Raw genomic sequence first — 16414 nt, 5'->3', positions numbered from 1 at the left:
CAGTCCTAACGGGATGGTGAAGCAAGGGGTATTCAGTTGGTTGTAATTAGTAACTTCACTGCTAGATGTCACTGAATCCTACACACGAGACCTTTAAAGTTTGAACTAATCACAAATGCATTGAGGATATAGTTAAGCAACTGAATGAATCCTGTCAGTCCTTCCTCATGTTCTGCATTGAAAACACACTGTTGCCATGTCCGTTGTACATGACAGTACAATACTTTTAGTGTGTTGCATACTGAAGTTTTCTTTTGTATTTTGATGTTAATATTGAATTAGTTGGATTTAAACCTTGTTCTGTTTTCAGTAAAGATACATGTATGTTTAATCTCTCATTTTATCTGCAGTAAACAGCGTATGCATGTAAGTCGTTCAGTCTGGAACAGTGGTTCTCAAACTTTTTATACTCTGTACCACCCGAGAAAACATTGAGCTCTCTGAGTACCACCATGATGACCAACATTAGAATATAGTAGCATAGGCCTACTCTATTAGCTTCCACCACACAGGAGAGATGTTTATTCGTTATGATGGTTATTTATTGTTACCTTAACACTGAATCAGACATTTACAACTCTGTCCAACAATACTCACACACTCCTCCTCTTCACAGCAAACACAAACTTCAATTGTTTTTTCTCAGCAGAAGATATCTCAGCACAGAAAAAAAACAAAAAAAAACTACTCTGTAGATAGTCACTTACACACGTGAGATCAAAAGCAAACCACCTGTTTTTTTGTCATCCATCCTGCACCTGTATTTTGTTTTTATGACAGCCGGTGAAGAGAAATCTTTCTCACAAATATAGGTCGTTGCGAAAGGAAGGAGAACGCGTGCGGCCTTATGTTTTTTTGAAACTACATTTCAGTGTATTATCACAAGATAGTTCAATTCACCTCTCCTGCTCACCGACAGTAAAATTTGTGTGCATGTCCAAGGTTTCGATGTTGAATGGGTTTCTCATCCAGTTATTTTCTTTGGGTGTCACTGGGAAATACTCCCTGAGCTGCTGCCTGAGGGAGATGAGGTGCGCAATGATGCTATCCCTGACACTGTCAACAAGTTGCAAGTCGTTGTCGGACAAAAAACTCTCCAAAGCAGGCAAAGCTGAAACATCGCCTGCTTTGGCTCTGATTTCGAACAGCTCCATCTTTTTCAGCATTGCGCTGATTTTATCTTGCGCGTCAAAAACGTTGACAGAGAGTCCATGCAATACCAAATTCAAGTCATTCAAACGGGAGAAAATATCTGACAAATACACCAGCTCACTGAGCCAGACAGTGTCTTCAAAAATGTGTGACAGGGGGAAGTTTTTGCCCTGTAAAAACACACGGACCTCTTTGTGCAACTCGTAAAGCCTTGAGAGCACTTTGCCTCTTGATAACCACCTTACCTCAGTGTGAAGCAGGAGTTGGACGTGTTCACTGCCCATTTCATCACACACATACGTGAAACAGACAAGAGTGCATCGGTCTTAATAAAGTTCACAGTTTTTACAGCGGAGTCAAGCACAGACTTCAACTCATTGGGCATATTTTTTACTGCAAGTGCCTTGCGATAGATGCTACAGTGTGTCCATCTGCATCTCAGGTGCCACCTCGCGAATACGGGCTGCTACTCCACTGTGCCGTCCAGTCATTGCCCTGGCACCGTCTGTGCAGACCCCGACATACCTTTTCCAATCTATCCCACTTTCTTAGATAAATGTGTTCAGGAGCTGAAATATGTGCTCAGCTGTAGTTCTGGGGCCTCATGTACGAATACTTGCATGGATTTCCTACTGAAACTTGGCATACGCCAAAACCCGGAAACTGTCGTACGCACAAAAATATTCAGATGTATCAAAGTGTACGTTCGCATGGATCCAAGCACGTTTCTTTTGTACATCCCAATCAACATGGAATTGAGCGCACATGCAACTCCTCCCTGTCCACGCCCCATTTACATATGCAAATCTATTTAAATAGGCCCCGGACCTGAGATTCACCTCTTTGTCCGATCAGATAACGCGATAAACAAAGGAAAGAAAAGGAATTTTACAGAATCTAAGCTCGAGATTCTAGTGAATGAAGTGGAGATTCTGTTTGGTTCCCTGTCAACAGGGATACATATGACCAAAAAAAGACGTGAGTGGTAGCGTGTGTGTGAGGCTGTAAATGCCGTGGGATCCGAGCAGCGCACACACAGGTGTGGACAGGTGTGGCGCTGTGGCTGACATTTTACGCCCGCTTTTACTGACAAGAATACTGAACACAGGGAGACAATCAGGGGCTTGTTAGAAAACTCTGCAGCTCTAATTTCACCAGCAGAAAATAAAGAAAACCAAAAACATGATATTTGAATGCGCACATGCCCAAATATGCACTGGCACACTGGCACGGCTTCTGGGTAAGTAAAGAGTTTATTCGTTTAATTGTTTCGTATGTAATCCAGCGTTACATACGGGACAATTAAACGAATAGAAGCCACCCATCGCGCACCGTGCCAGTCTCCAGCCTGTTCTCAGCAATGCTGTTAGTCATAATGAATGAGTCGTGCGTTGAACCAGGCCACCTTGCCACGATGTTAGTTAGCTGCATTCGCGCATCACATATGATTTGAACATTGATGGAATGAAAATGTTTCCTACTAACATAAAAAAAATCATCCTGTGATGGCGCTTTTATAGCAATGTGTGTGCAGTCAATAGCTCCGATTACATTAGGGAAACCGGCTCTCGCTGCAAACTGTGCTTTAATGTCGGCCTGTTCAACAGCACTGTACGGGAATCTGATGTACCAGGAAGACATTCGGATGATTCCGTCCCACACAGCTGGCATGGCTCGGCTCAGGGTTAACTGGCACACTCCTGACCGATCGGCCAGCTCCCGCTGGAATGCCCCTGTTGCCGGGAACCCCAGCGCAGTCAGGCAGCCGGCCCGCCGGCCCCCGTTGCGCTCTCGGGCCGGCCGCAGCTCTGCAGTAACTCCAGTAACACTGGCCTTGGTAACCGAAATCGTCTTATGAGCCAATTATCATTGTTTGCAAGTAAATCCTTGCGTTCCTTAAATCGCTCACGTCCTCTAACAACGCTAACGCTGTCTTTGTTAATATCATTTTCTTAATCACATTGCGCATGCTTTTATATCCACTTATATAATTGCAAACACCTGCGTGTGTTAATAGTTCATAAGTGTGTCTCTGATGTGCACATCACTCTAATGACTACTTGTTTTCACATTATTAACAGTTTCCCAGCATCACCTCTAAGTGTCGCCAAAGGAACAATAGCTGTAGAAACGTGCGTACGACAGCTATGAAATTGGCGTGGGGCACGCACATTTCTACGATTGTTTCACATTTGATACATTTGAACGTGAGCGTGGGAAAGGATGTACGCCATTTTTTTGTGCCTACGCATGCTTTGTACATGAGGCCCCTGGTCTCCAGTGGCTGACAGAACAGAAAATCCTCATGAGCTGCACCTTCATATTCATATCTCACGTACACACATTTGCCAAATCTGCAACATCAGTCGTCTCATCTAGCTGAAGGGAATAAAATCGGCTACTTTTAATGCGAGCAATTAGTGTCTTCAGAACATCGTCGGACATGGACCATATCCTCCAAGAGACCGTATCATTCGAAAGTGGCACTAAGGCTAAGTTTTTGGCAGCCTTCTCCCCACACATGATGTGTGTTATTTCTTTGGCTAGCGGCAGACACAGCTGTGCACCGATCGTGTGTGGCTCACCAGCTTTTGTGATGCGCAGGCTAGCATGGTATGAAGCCTCTTGTGCTTTGGCTGTGGGTGCAATACAGGTGTGAATTGAGGACTTGGACTGTTTCAGTTCTTCACACTTTCTTAGAAAAAAATCCACTGGCTTATCTTTCAGCGCTGAGTGTTTGGTATAGAGGTGCCGTTTGAGATGTGCTGCTTTCATGGAGTCATTACTGAGGACTTCGCCACAGACCACACATCGCTGCCTAGGTTCTTCCTCGGTCCTGCTCCAAAATTGGAGTCATATTTTCGAACTGCTTTGCGCCGATGTGTGCTTGCAGAAGCCGTGGGCACTTCAGTGGCAGCGCTGTCTCTTGCATTTTCATTAGCACTTGTGCTCGGTTTTGGTTGTACGCGTACCACAGTTTGAGAACCACTGGTCTGGGACACTCACGTTAATACACTTCTTTGAGGCACCGATAGCTCCACTCTTAGATGCTGGATTAGACATGCAGCATACAAGCCAAAACATGGGTGGTGTGTGGCAGCATTGGTGTAACATCAGTTAGAATGGAGTTACATTTGGTCACTAAACTACGATTCTTTGAACATAGTCCCCCATTTATATAGTCTCATTCTGCTCATGGCTGCCGTGTACTCTTCTTACTGCCATTTACAGCCTGATCCTGTGCACAGCTGCCCTTTCATCATGAAACACTCACTTTTTTTTGTTGTCAGATTTGAGAGTCAATTCTCAGTGTGACCTTGGACCTGCCATCTGCTTTTATAAATATCAACCTGCCAGCAGACTTTTTCACAGTGAGTGCTCTGAAAAAATATCCATAAACATGAAGAAAATCTCAGCTCTGCTTTTAACAGCCTGTCCATATTCATATTCATAACATGGCCAAACATTATTACACATCACATCACACACGTTATAAACATTATCTCCTGGGAGAGTTATTAAGAGCAGAAGTATAGTCTTGCTAAATATATTTACAAGTATTACTAGTACAAGTAAATAGTACAATAGATACAAGATGGTGCAGTCCTAACGGGTGCTTGTTGTAGCAGCTCCGGGTATTACTGTTGTTTTTTGTGTTTTTATTGTTGCTTATCTTTATTTTTGCACTGTCCTGTGCATCTTCTGTCCCTGTCTGAATGCCCACTAACAACAGCAGAGACGTCTGGAGCGGAATGAAAGAGATCACCGGCTTCCAGAGGAGAGGTGGGGGAGCAGCTGAGGGTTCAACTCCAACCCCCCACCCCTGGCAGCCCCTCTACTGCTTCTCCGAGTAACAACCCCCCACCTCCCCCCATCACCTCCTAAAACATCCTGCCTGGTCCCAGTGCCCAAAAAAATGCATGTCCTGCTGCACTGGAGGACTACAGGCCGGTAGCACTGACCTCTCACATCATGAAGGTCATAGAAAGACTGGTCCTGGCACACCTCAGACCGCTGGTGGGCCCATCACAAGACCCCCTGCAGTTAACATATCAGCCCCATGTTGGGACCTAAGTCCACATCGTGTTCTTCGACTTCTCCAGTGCCTTCAACACCATCCAGCCCAGACTGCTGAAGGCCAAACTGGAGAACACGCAGGACTGCAGTTTGTGAGATTACAGAACTGTGTGCCTGATCGTCTGATCATTAACATCGGGCCCCCCAGGAAACTGTACTGTCCCCCTTCCTCTTGACCATCTACACTACAGACTTTCAGTACTGCAATGAGTCATGTCATCTGCAGAAATTCTCTGATGACATGGCCATTGTGGGGTGTGTTGTTTGAGTACAGGGACCCGGTCGACCACTTTGTGAAGTGGTGTGGAGAGAACCATCTACAGCTGAACGTGGTGAAGATGAAGGAGATGGTGGTAGACTTCAGGAGAACCAAGCCCCTGCCCTCTGCTGTCTGCATCAGTGGGACGGATGTGGAGATGGTACCTGCATACAAGTACCTGGGTCTCACATGGACTGGTCCACCAACACAGAGGCCGTTTATAACAAGCTGGCTTTCCTTCCTGAGGAGGCTCAGGTCCTTTAATGTCTGCAACAAGATGCCGCAGATGTTCTATCAGTCTGTTGTGGCGAGCACCAACTTCTTTGCTGCGGTGTCCTGGGGTGCGGGCATCAAGGCAAAGGACGCCAACAGACTGAACAAACTTATCAGAAAGAGTCAGAGTCTGTTGTCGGCTCTAAGCTTGTCACCATGGAGGAGGTGGTGGAGGACAGGATACTGGCAAAACTGCTGGCAATCATGGACAATCCCTCTCACCCCTCCACAAAACACTGGACAAACTAAAGAGCAACTTCAGCAACAGACTCATCCAACCTGCTGCTCTAAGGAAGGATACAGAAAATCATTCCTCCCTGCTGCAATCAGACTTTATAACTGATCTACCTCTGTCAGAGCCACCATCACAGAACTGGACTAAATCTACCTGTCACCTTTGCACTGTGTACCCTGTACAACACTCCACTCCCAGTACTGGAACATATACTTCACATCATATGTGATATGTGTTAATATAAACCATATTGATCTTATATATCATATCTATACAATATTCGTATCTTTTTGCACATACTATTTACATATTTTTATATTCATATTATATTATCTATAGTATGCTATATATATACTATGATGACCTAATTTCCATTCGCGGATGAATAAAGCTATCTATCTATCTATCTATCTATCTATCTATCTATCTATCTAGTAAAAGTATGATACTTAAAGGTACAGATTGTGCAGACTAGTGGTTAAATGGACACCATAGCCCAAATTCACTCAAATTCAACTCAAATTACAATCAAACAACAATATGGATATGAAATATTATATTAAGCAGTTTGTGTAGCATTTTGTTTGTGTGAATAGACTGATTGATTGATTGACTACTCACAAGGCAAAATTGCCATTATACCATTAGTTGTAATGATGAAATTTTAATCTAACAGAAATATTGAGGTATGTATTGTATAGTTCTAAAGTATGTAGAGTATGACATGCTACCTCAGCATGCGGACCAATGCTGGTATCCCTCCAGACTTGAATATGGCCATCAGTCCCTCCCGCTGGTGCGACAGGCTGTGGAGGACACTGGCCGCACAGCGGGCTGTCTCCATGTCGACTGCCGTTGTCATGGCACGCACTACAGCGCCCACCATGGCTGGAGATTGCACCAGCACCCGACGACTGGCCTCCTTACGGGTCAGCTGGTTGACTATCATGGCCGCCTTATTCACAACAACCTGGAGAGTAGAGAAAATAACCATGTAACAAATGACATGTGTGTCTTAAAGCAGATTTTTAACGATTCAGTGTGACAGCACCATACCGGATCTTCATCTGCCAGCAGCTTGGTTAGCTCTGGCACCGCCCTGGTGGCCAACTCAGCGTCATCCTGGTAGTTTATCAGGTGGACAATAGCCGTCTTCAACAGCTGGGAGGGTTCAGCCAACCGTTGCACGTTGCTCTGCTGCGTAGGATCTGATTGGACGGGCATGGCTGCCTCCCCCTCCACAAGGGTCTCTGGGAACATGGCGGCCCTGACACGCTGAGCCCGGGTTAGTGAGTACTGAGCGTCTAAATCTGTCACAGGGAGATGGAGAGAGATGGAGAACGTGAGACTGCTAGTGTGTGTGTGTGCATGAGTGAGTTGACAGAGACAAAAACATCAAGAGACAAGAGTCATGCAGCATGTGTGAAACTGTGTGAAAAGCAAGGAGATCGAGTGAAAAGACGACTCAACAAGATTGAATGAATTGGTTACATAATGCTTAAATCTGTAATTAAAGTTGGGAGATGAAGTTTGATTGTCTGACTCGCTATTCAACATTCAGCTAAAGTGTTATCTGAATTTAATATTGTGTCTTTTGCATCAGCTCCCCGAAGGACAAATATCGAGTTGGAATGGGCCTCATTAAATGTGATCCAATTTGACTTAATATGGCTCAATCTGGTTAAATCTGTGTGCCTCAGGACCAGCAGCACACTGACATACTGCTCTCAATGCCATATTAGTTATAAAGTTATACCTTTATTACATACAACATTTTGTACACTATCTTTCCTTCTTGGCCCTAAGTAGGCTATGTCTGTCCATGACCTTTGACCTCTTCTCATTTGATGCTGTGAGAGGTTTTGGTCTGGTGTTCATGGAGGTGGGGGGGGGGGGGGGGGGGGGGGGGGGGGGGGGGGGGGGGGGGGGGGGGGGGGTCCTGTCTAACCAAAAGTTTAGCAGGTCTTGTGGTAAGCACTGACTCCAGAATCTGTCCTTGGTCACGTGAGTGATCAGCAGGGTGGGTCATTTTGAGCAAGATCTCCAGACTGCATGTATCAAAATGGCGCAAATACAGTGACATGGTGAGGAGCTCGAGATCTCACAAGTTCAAAAGTGCGTCTGGATGAGTCTGATGCACCAGATGGCGTTGTACTGTCTGCCAATGCAGAACTGAGATATGATGTGATTTGTCGAAAAGGGGGCATAGAAAGACCTTGTACCCTTCCTGGAAGGGAGTGTAAACATGGTTAAGCCCCATTTGTGGCGCTGCTGATGTTGTGGAGCCTCCTGCTGTGAGGCCTCTGTCCTATCGATAACTTCATACTGCATACATACAGCTCGTCCAGGGCTTGGTTGATGTTGGCATGTAGTTAAATGAACACTGCTGTGAGAACAGCTGATGTAAACTCCCTTTGGGACAATGTTCTGTCCATTTCTTATTATCACAAGCCAGCCTGCTTCTGTGTCAGTCCAGATTTTTATCCAGTGACTGGACATTCATTCAAAGAATACTTGAGGAGGCCGGTTTGCACGTATTGTCAGCCTGACCAGGACTACGATGTTCTTCGTCCTCTCTGTTTTCCAGCTGCTCCAACAGGTAATCTCTGCCATGGATATTCCTCTTTATTCACTAATAGCGGTGAAACGATCAATGATCTTATGTGTAAAAGTTGTTCTGTATTATGTTGTCCATATTGTATCAAAGGCTTGGCTTCGTATTAATATGCTGTAACATTTGCTAATTTGCTGATGCTGGGAATGCATTAGTTGTGCAGGTGTTTGATCATGAAGGACATCACCAAAGTTATGACATGTCATCCTGAAACATAAATGTATATACAAAATTTCATGGTCAACTATTCAAAAGTTATTTTAACAAAAATTGACCAACGTTCTTAGGATAGTCTGTTTGTGAACCAATAATGTCTGCATGAAATTATGGTAATTATGGTAATTAATTATGGAAATGGTGATCCATTCATCTTTGTAGGGATAACCATTGCCAGAATGCCATTGTTGGTGGCCTTTTTTCACTTTTTCATCTGGAAACAAACGTTTGAAAGCACTCTTGAAGAGCTTCTGAAATACTTTTTGACTCAAATCAACTCAACAAAAGTACAAACACAAACATATTTTTCTCCCATTTGGAGTTGAAGGAAAGAAAATAAGCTTTTTATGCTCAGAGAAGGTTAATTTCTCTCAAATTTTGTTTAAATCTGAGTTAGTAAGCACTTCAAAATAATCCATCCACCTGTCAAATGTAGCAAATCAAGGTGCTGATTAAACAGAATGATTATGACAGGTGTGCCTTGGACTGGTCAGAATAAAAAGCTGAGAAAAAAAATCTGAAATCTCTTATGACAAATGTGAGCAAGTGTTGCATCACTGATCCATTTTAACCTTTCAAATGCAGAAAATAATGCAGCTAATTAGGATGATATGTAGATTTCAGTGAAATAATTGCTGAGATTAACTGAGAACAATCTAACCATCTGCTACAGCTGGGGGATGATTTTAATCCTCTAACTGGTGGTAAATGATATTTTTTGTTAAGCCTCAGGTGCTACCATCCAAGATATTTTGTAGTTGTGCCTGAGGAGAAATAACTGCTTGATAGATTACTTAATCTCAGAGATGATGACAGAGTGAATTCGACCTGATTAGTCTTAGCCTTAGAGGCTGATGGTACTTGTGAGTTTGATGAATGTTTCTCTGCAAGTAATGCAAGATATTCCAGTATAAAGTGAGTTAGGATGTACAAGACAGTTCTTTCTGAATGAAAATAGCAGTGTGAATGCTGTTGAGAGGCTGACACTGAACTGCATTGCTGGCTAACTTGTATGAAGAAGCACTTGAAAGAGTATGAAGAGGTGGACAAGTGGGAACGTGTCTTATTAGTATAAATAGGATTTGAAAGTTGAATAATGTTTGGAATGTATGAAAGATTTTAAAGTTCAAATGGAGTTTTTAGCTGAAAGTATAAACGAGCAGATAGAATCTGAAAAAGTGTGAAGTCTGCTGTGTAAGGCTGACCTCACACCAGACCACTTTTCAAATGATTTCATTGTCACAGACAAATTTCCAATTTATAATTTCTAATGATTTATAATTACAAAATCCTGTAAGTTTTGCTCGAGTAGCAGTGTGCTCCCCTCAACTCAATCTTTTGGTGTAAAGCCTTATTCACACCGTAAGCACTGCCCTGGTCACCGGTGCTAATCGCTGCCACTCTAATCAATGAGACCACTCACACAGGGCACCTAAGGAACGTCTCAGCAGCAGCCCAGCAGCGACTCTCCACGCCGCAGCGCTATCATTCCGTACCACTTTTTGACGCGAGCCATTGCTAAACCATGTAAATCTCAACAGAGCAGATTGCCCCAGACAGGAAATCCGACACAGAATCAACGTAATACATTTCCCTTTCAAAATAAAACACAATATGCAGTTCATGTAGCTTATCACAACTTCACATTAACATTACGTCATGACTGGTAGCACCAGGTCAGCAGTCAATCGATCAAAGGGTCTCAACATGGACGATGAGAGACTAATTGTTGAAGTGGAACAACACACAATAATTTATGACACAACAGATGCTTTTTATGATCTCTTCCACGTTGGCGAAGCAAAGTCAGCTGTTTGTTGTTGTTTCCTTTATGCACAGTTTATCGCGGGGTCTCGCGTACGTCCAGGATTCTCACGTGATCTTGTGATCTGAATAGGGCTAAACCGTGCTGCAGCCGCTCCGTGGTGCTTACGTCCCCATTGTGAATTCCCAGTAAGGTTCTGCTGGGCTGTAAAAGACGAGGAGATACTGCTGTTGCCCTCAAAATGCACACACAAGGACAGCTGTTTGTTTCTGCTCCACTGCTCTTCCATCAGGTACATGATGGGAAATAATCTTCAAATAAATCTAGTTGTAGGCTTGTAAATAGTGACCAGCAATATCCTCAGTCTTAACCATAAACACTTTTGACACACTGTCTTTAGATGTGAGAGAGTGTCTGACTTTAGTCCTTTTTAAAATATCTTATATATAGTGTGTGGTTGGCATAAGTGTGTCTGTGTGTGCATGTGTGTGTTAAACTGCAAACAACTGAACTGAAGATTCAAACACTACAAAGCACTGAGCAGACACAAAAAGGAAGCATCAGCTGAAATCGTCCTAAAATGTACAAATCATCCAAAACAAGGCGATAAAACAGCACATAGACTTTCACGGTGCATCAGCACCCCTTACATCCACAGTATGTCCAAACTCTAAAGCATTCAGGACAGAAACATCTCCTTTACAGACACTGACACAAAACACAATTCACAACCCAGAAATTATGCAGATAATCCATGAAGCACGATAAACCACAATCCTCCAAAACAAACCACCATAACTGTCCATATTCAGCCACTGCCACTTCCATTTCCCTCATGATTTCATCAAACCCATTTCATTTTCTCAAGTTAGCCTAAACTTAGATGTAACCCAACTGCAGTATATAGGAGGGAAAAAACTTTGTGCTACAGTGATAAACCCATTACAACTTGCACTTGACGTACTTGATAACAATGCACATAAGAAGGTACTTAGACAAGCGACACAAAGGGAAGGTTTTTGTATTGTGTATTCGAATGCAGCGTTTTAAAAAAGCGATGAAGGCCACTGTAGAACGGCTAGAAATTAACTGTAGCATTAGCATATGCTGCCCTCTATTATAAAACACTGAAGAAACAATCATAGTTTGGTCTAGACGGCAACCACAAACAATATTATCTTAAATATGATCAGCAAAATCACAAGAAAACTCTAGCAGACATTATGACAACAAAATGAACCAGTGCTGCTTATTGCTGTCTTATGGCCCAATGTTTTGTGACATAACCACATTTACAAAAATGTAAACAACATTAATAACAATGATAACATCAACCCTCATATTCATATACATGTCCAAAAAAGGCAGGGCACACAATGATTTAAAAAATCATTCACCGATTTCAATTTTGATGAACCTTGACATTTGCAGATTTTGCACTGTTGGCCAATAACAAGCTGAACAGACTGGAGAGCTGGAGACATATCAAATCATTAACTGTTATCAAACCTCTGTCAAATCAATAAACTGTGAGAATGTGTTGACCTGTTGGTGACCAAGCTAAGTTAACAAGTTTGTTGACTGACCATTAGTGATTGTAATTAACTGAAATTACTACGTACAACTTTGTTTAGTCACCATTCCTCAACAAACAATGCACCTTGCTTTCTATTTAATGTGTATCTAGCTCATATCTTTTAATTTTTTACATTTATAATAATCTGCATTAACTCTCCAAATGGAATGTAATTAGTGCTTCTTTTTCACGCTATCTGAACACAACTTCCCGGGCTGTTTCCTTTCAGTTTCATTGTAGTTAATGTCTTTGAAATATACATTTGATGCTTTTGTCGTCTGTAGGAACAAAAATGTGTGAAATATTCATCATAAGGATGAGGTTGCTAAAGTTACAGAGCAGACTGTTTGAAAAGCTGTGAGTATTTCTGACAGCATGCTCAAAAACATGTTTGGCTTCAAACTATGAAGTCCACAACAAACCCATGGGACTAGCCGCCTGTGTCAGTTGCAGACAGCACTGGGGAAATTGATGTCATGGAATAAGCCTTTCCTCGGCGGAAACAGTGATTAGAAAGTGTCTAGGAACCGAAACATAGTCTTCTCAGTCTGGACATGGAATACAACAAGCTCAACTGTGTCCTTATGGTGTAAAATAAGGCATCGTATGCAGGCTCACCCACAAGTATTTTGGATTCTACAATCAGGGACACGCAGCACAGAAGAGCCTAGCTATCATGGTTAATCCCACCAGGACTACAGAATTCAGAGCAACCAATTTGTTTTATCTCCAAACTTTGTACAATTCCCATGTGAGGGAAGTATCCCCTTTCATTACAGCACCGTTTCCAACGGTAATATTGTGTAGCACATCAGGTGGTCTGTGAGATAAAACATCCAAACCTGACCTCAACATTATCCGACAGCTTTGGGATGAACTGAAGTGCAATGATATGATAATAAATAGGTAAAATGTATTGTAAAACCCCAAAGCATGGTCTGATAAAAGTGTTGGAAATATATGACATCACTGGGGAATAAATGTCATTATACAATAAGACTGATAGCCCATTGAATAATGTTTACATCTGGTTTATATTTGTCCCAACCATTTTATTATGCATGCAATATGAAGTTTTTTTGAGTTTCAAAAAGTCAACTGAAAAGTTGGTGAGAACATGGAAAACATAGTGATACTCTACACACATACTACTGGTCAGGATTGGACTAGCAAGCTGGAAATTCTGGCAATAGACCATCTAGTGGGCCACAGCGATTATATTTTATATATTATATTATTGTATGTATCTTCTTCTTCAAGTGGATCTGCCAATTGTATTGTCAGAAACAGGAAATAATCAAATGAAATCATAAAGAAAAAAAATGTGTTTAATTGGATAAAGGACTGAAAAGGGGAGTGAGACAAAGAGGTGGAGTAAAAAGGAAATTTCAAGGTTGACCTTTGCTATTACACTGGAGAGAAGTTATGTGTAGTTGCACATTATGACATTTGAGTAATGCAGGTTTTAGACTAGACTGCTACCTCTTTCATGTGAGACCAAATTCATATTATGTTTTCATAACATGCACTTTCGCTTCTTGTTCGTCATGAGCTAGCTCCTGTTGTCACCTCTGATCTAGCTTCTGTTCCACTACCTTTTTGCAACTCTTGTGCATTTTCTCATTCAGCATTTCTTTCACAGTATTTCCTAAATACTGTGTATAGTGTGTTCCTGGAGTCTACTATTTATACTGTACATGAATGATTATCTAATCGTTTATCTTATTATCTTATCTTTAACAAAGAAAACACAAATAGTTTATGAACATATAAAAAACAGCACATCCAATGAAGGTTCACTGATACAACGGTGTGCATATACTGTATGTGCCTGTCTCTCCCTGCATCCCCATCTATAAACATACATGTCTCATTAATACAGGTTAATGCATGTTACTAACTAAACGTCTTCCCTGGAGTTGCTGTGCTCTCTTGTCTCCACTACATACACTCCTGATCAAAATCTTAAGACGGGGAAAAATAACTTGGGCTGGTAGAACCAGATTGTAAGTAGAGCTTCAGAATGCAAAAAAAAAAGAAACAGGAGCAAAAACCAACAGAATAGAATCAGCAGTTTATTGAAAACTGCATTTAAACTTAAACAGGCTATCAGCTGATCAATAGTTTAAGACTACAGCCCAAAATAACCCCAAAATAGATCTACAAGTGTCAAAAATGGACTCAGTAGTGCTCAGTAGCCTGATCATTCTTGTTTATCATTTCAAAAAATAATTTAAGCATGCTTGATGTGAGATTTTCCAGAAGGTTGGTGAGAACATTGCCCCATGTGGTGAAGATGACTTCAAGAAGAGCATCCATGGTTTGGAACTGATGTCCATTTTTTAAAACTTCCCTTGCCATCTATCCCCAAACATTTTCAGTGGGATTTAGATCAGGGGGACACGCAGGATGGTCCAAAAGAGCCTAACGCTAACCCGGGAAGAAGTCCTCTGTCAGGACTGCACAGACGAGTGTTCTCAGGCAAGAAGGATCCCTGCTGCAGCATCTCCACAGAGCCAGCTACATGTTGATGCCCCTGCACAAACTGAAGCTCCATTTTTACACTGAAGGAAAAAGCACCCCAGATCATGATGGAGCCTCCTCCACTGTGCCATGTAGAAAACATGTCCAATGGGTTCTCCTTCTTCCACCTACTGAAGCGTTACGAGAGGCCTTGCTTGTGCAGCTCAACAATCCCGTTACATTCAAAGACAGAAAACATTTTTGCCTTTGCCATCAGGGGGTCATAACAGTGTGAATGCCTGAGAGAAAATGGCATAAAAGCCAGATTTCTGCGCAGATTTGGACTTTTTAAACTTTTGATCGGGAGACTATAGTCATTATTGCTACCATATCTCCATTACAGTTTATAGTTAGTTAATGATTTGCTGCTGCTGTGCATCTGTGTCTCTCTATCTCTATCTATGCTCCAGTAGAATAGAACATTCCCTCACAGGTAAGAAACAGAAATAATGTTTCTTCAATTTGGAAAGTGTTAGCAATTACACCATTTATAGGAAATATGCATGAACCATCCAATTCAGTTTGGTTCTGTAATGAAACATTAGTACTATCCTTCTTATCCTAAATAGACATCACTGTTTGTCTAATGCAACTTATTTTTTGTGGACTCTGATGATGCAAATAAAAAGTTCTGAATCCTAAATGTCACAGTGTTTTATTTCAGTGAGGAGAGTTTTTGACATCAACCAGTGGCACCATGGATCTAGGCACAGTCAAGTACATTTATATTCTTGATCCCACTCACAGTCACTTTGACATTTACTAATGTTGACAGTTTCACTGCTGCTTTGACAGATGGCTCTATTCAGCCTTTGAATGTGACTTCAGGATCCCAGATATGATGATTATGTGATTAGCAGGAAAGTGTGACTCATTGGCACAGCATTGCTTCATTTCAAATACTTCAAGAGAGAGGAAACTCTCTTTGGCTTAGAAATCCTTCAAGAAGTCTTTGACAGATTAACTGAATTCACCTCTCAGTGTGGTGCCAATCCTACACGTAAACACCTGTTGCAGTTACTTACTCAAAGGCACCCTTACCTTTGAAGGTAACTTAGCATACTTTATGTGAGTATCATGTCATTTTGTTATAGGGTAAGTGTTATGGGGTCGTAACCATGGTTCATTACAATGGTAGTATTTGCCCTTTGCAAAGAGAAAACCCTATAAATCTGTGCATGTATGTTTGTTTTGGGGTTACATTGCATACCTACCTACCACATTTAAAATATACATTAACTTTTAGAAATGTGAACAGTTGTGTTTTCTCCTTCCTGTCTGCCACATAATGAAGACATGTCTCACACACTCATGGCACTGGAGTTAAAACACATAAGGTATACTGTATATGTCAGGAGTTGAGGTTTGACACTCTTGGATGGAATGTATTATTTGCATATTGTGAGGAGGCATGTTGAAGCTTTCAGCAGGTTTGTTGTTGCTCTTTAGAGAAACTTGTATGGATGTTAAGGATGGTAACAAAGACCTAAATGTGTGTAATGATTACAAGGCAAGATACTAAAACAGGCAATTGAACTGCCAGAGTGTCATCAGGATCAGAGAGGAGTTCTTTTGAGTTTGCATATTCGGTTCTATTAATAATTTGATCATTTCAAGTGTGATCACACCTGTTATTTCATTTCATTTCATTTCTCATTTCACTTTACCTGTTTATGTGTGCCTGTACACTAACGGCCAATCAGGAGTCTAACCTTCACAGCGAA

At 41.8% G+C, this 16414-nt stretch overlaps 1 protein-coding gene across 1 annotated transcript in view; it reads right to left on the bottom strand.

The window, feature by feature from the left end:
- Positions 1-16414, bottom strand: part of jupb (junction plakoglobin b) — a 139472-nt gene that overhangs the window by 38100 nt on the left and 84958 nt on the right. Inside the window, exons 4-5 of the mRNA XM_027285407.1 lie at positions 7053-7306; positions 6728-6966 (exon numbers count right to left, since the gene is read on the bottom strand). Coding sequence (XP_027141208.1) covers positions 6728-6966; positions 7053-7306 — 493 coding nt within the window. The remainder of the gene's footprint in view (positions 1-6727; positions 6967-7052; positions 7307-16414) is intronic.

The sequence above is a fragment of the Larimichthys crocea genome, chromosome XII, assembly GCF_000972845.2.
Source record: "Larimichthys crocea isolate SSNF chromosome XII, L_crocea_2.0, whole genome shotgun sequence".
NCBI lineage: Eukaryota > Metazoa > Chordata > Actinopteri > Sciaenidae > Larimichthys > Larimichthys crocea.
Note: the sequence above shows the minus strand (reverse complement) of the source record. Positions and strands in the feature narration are given on the sequence as shown.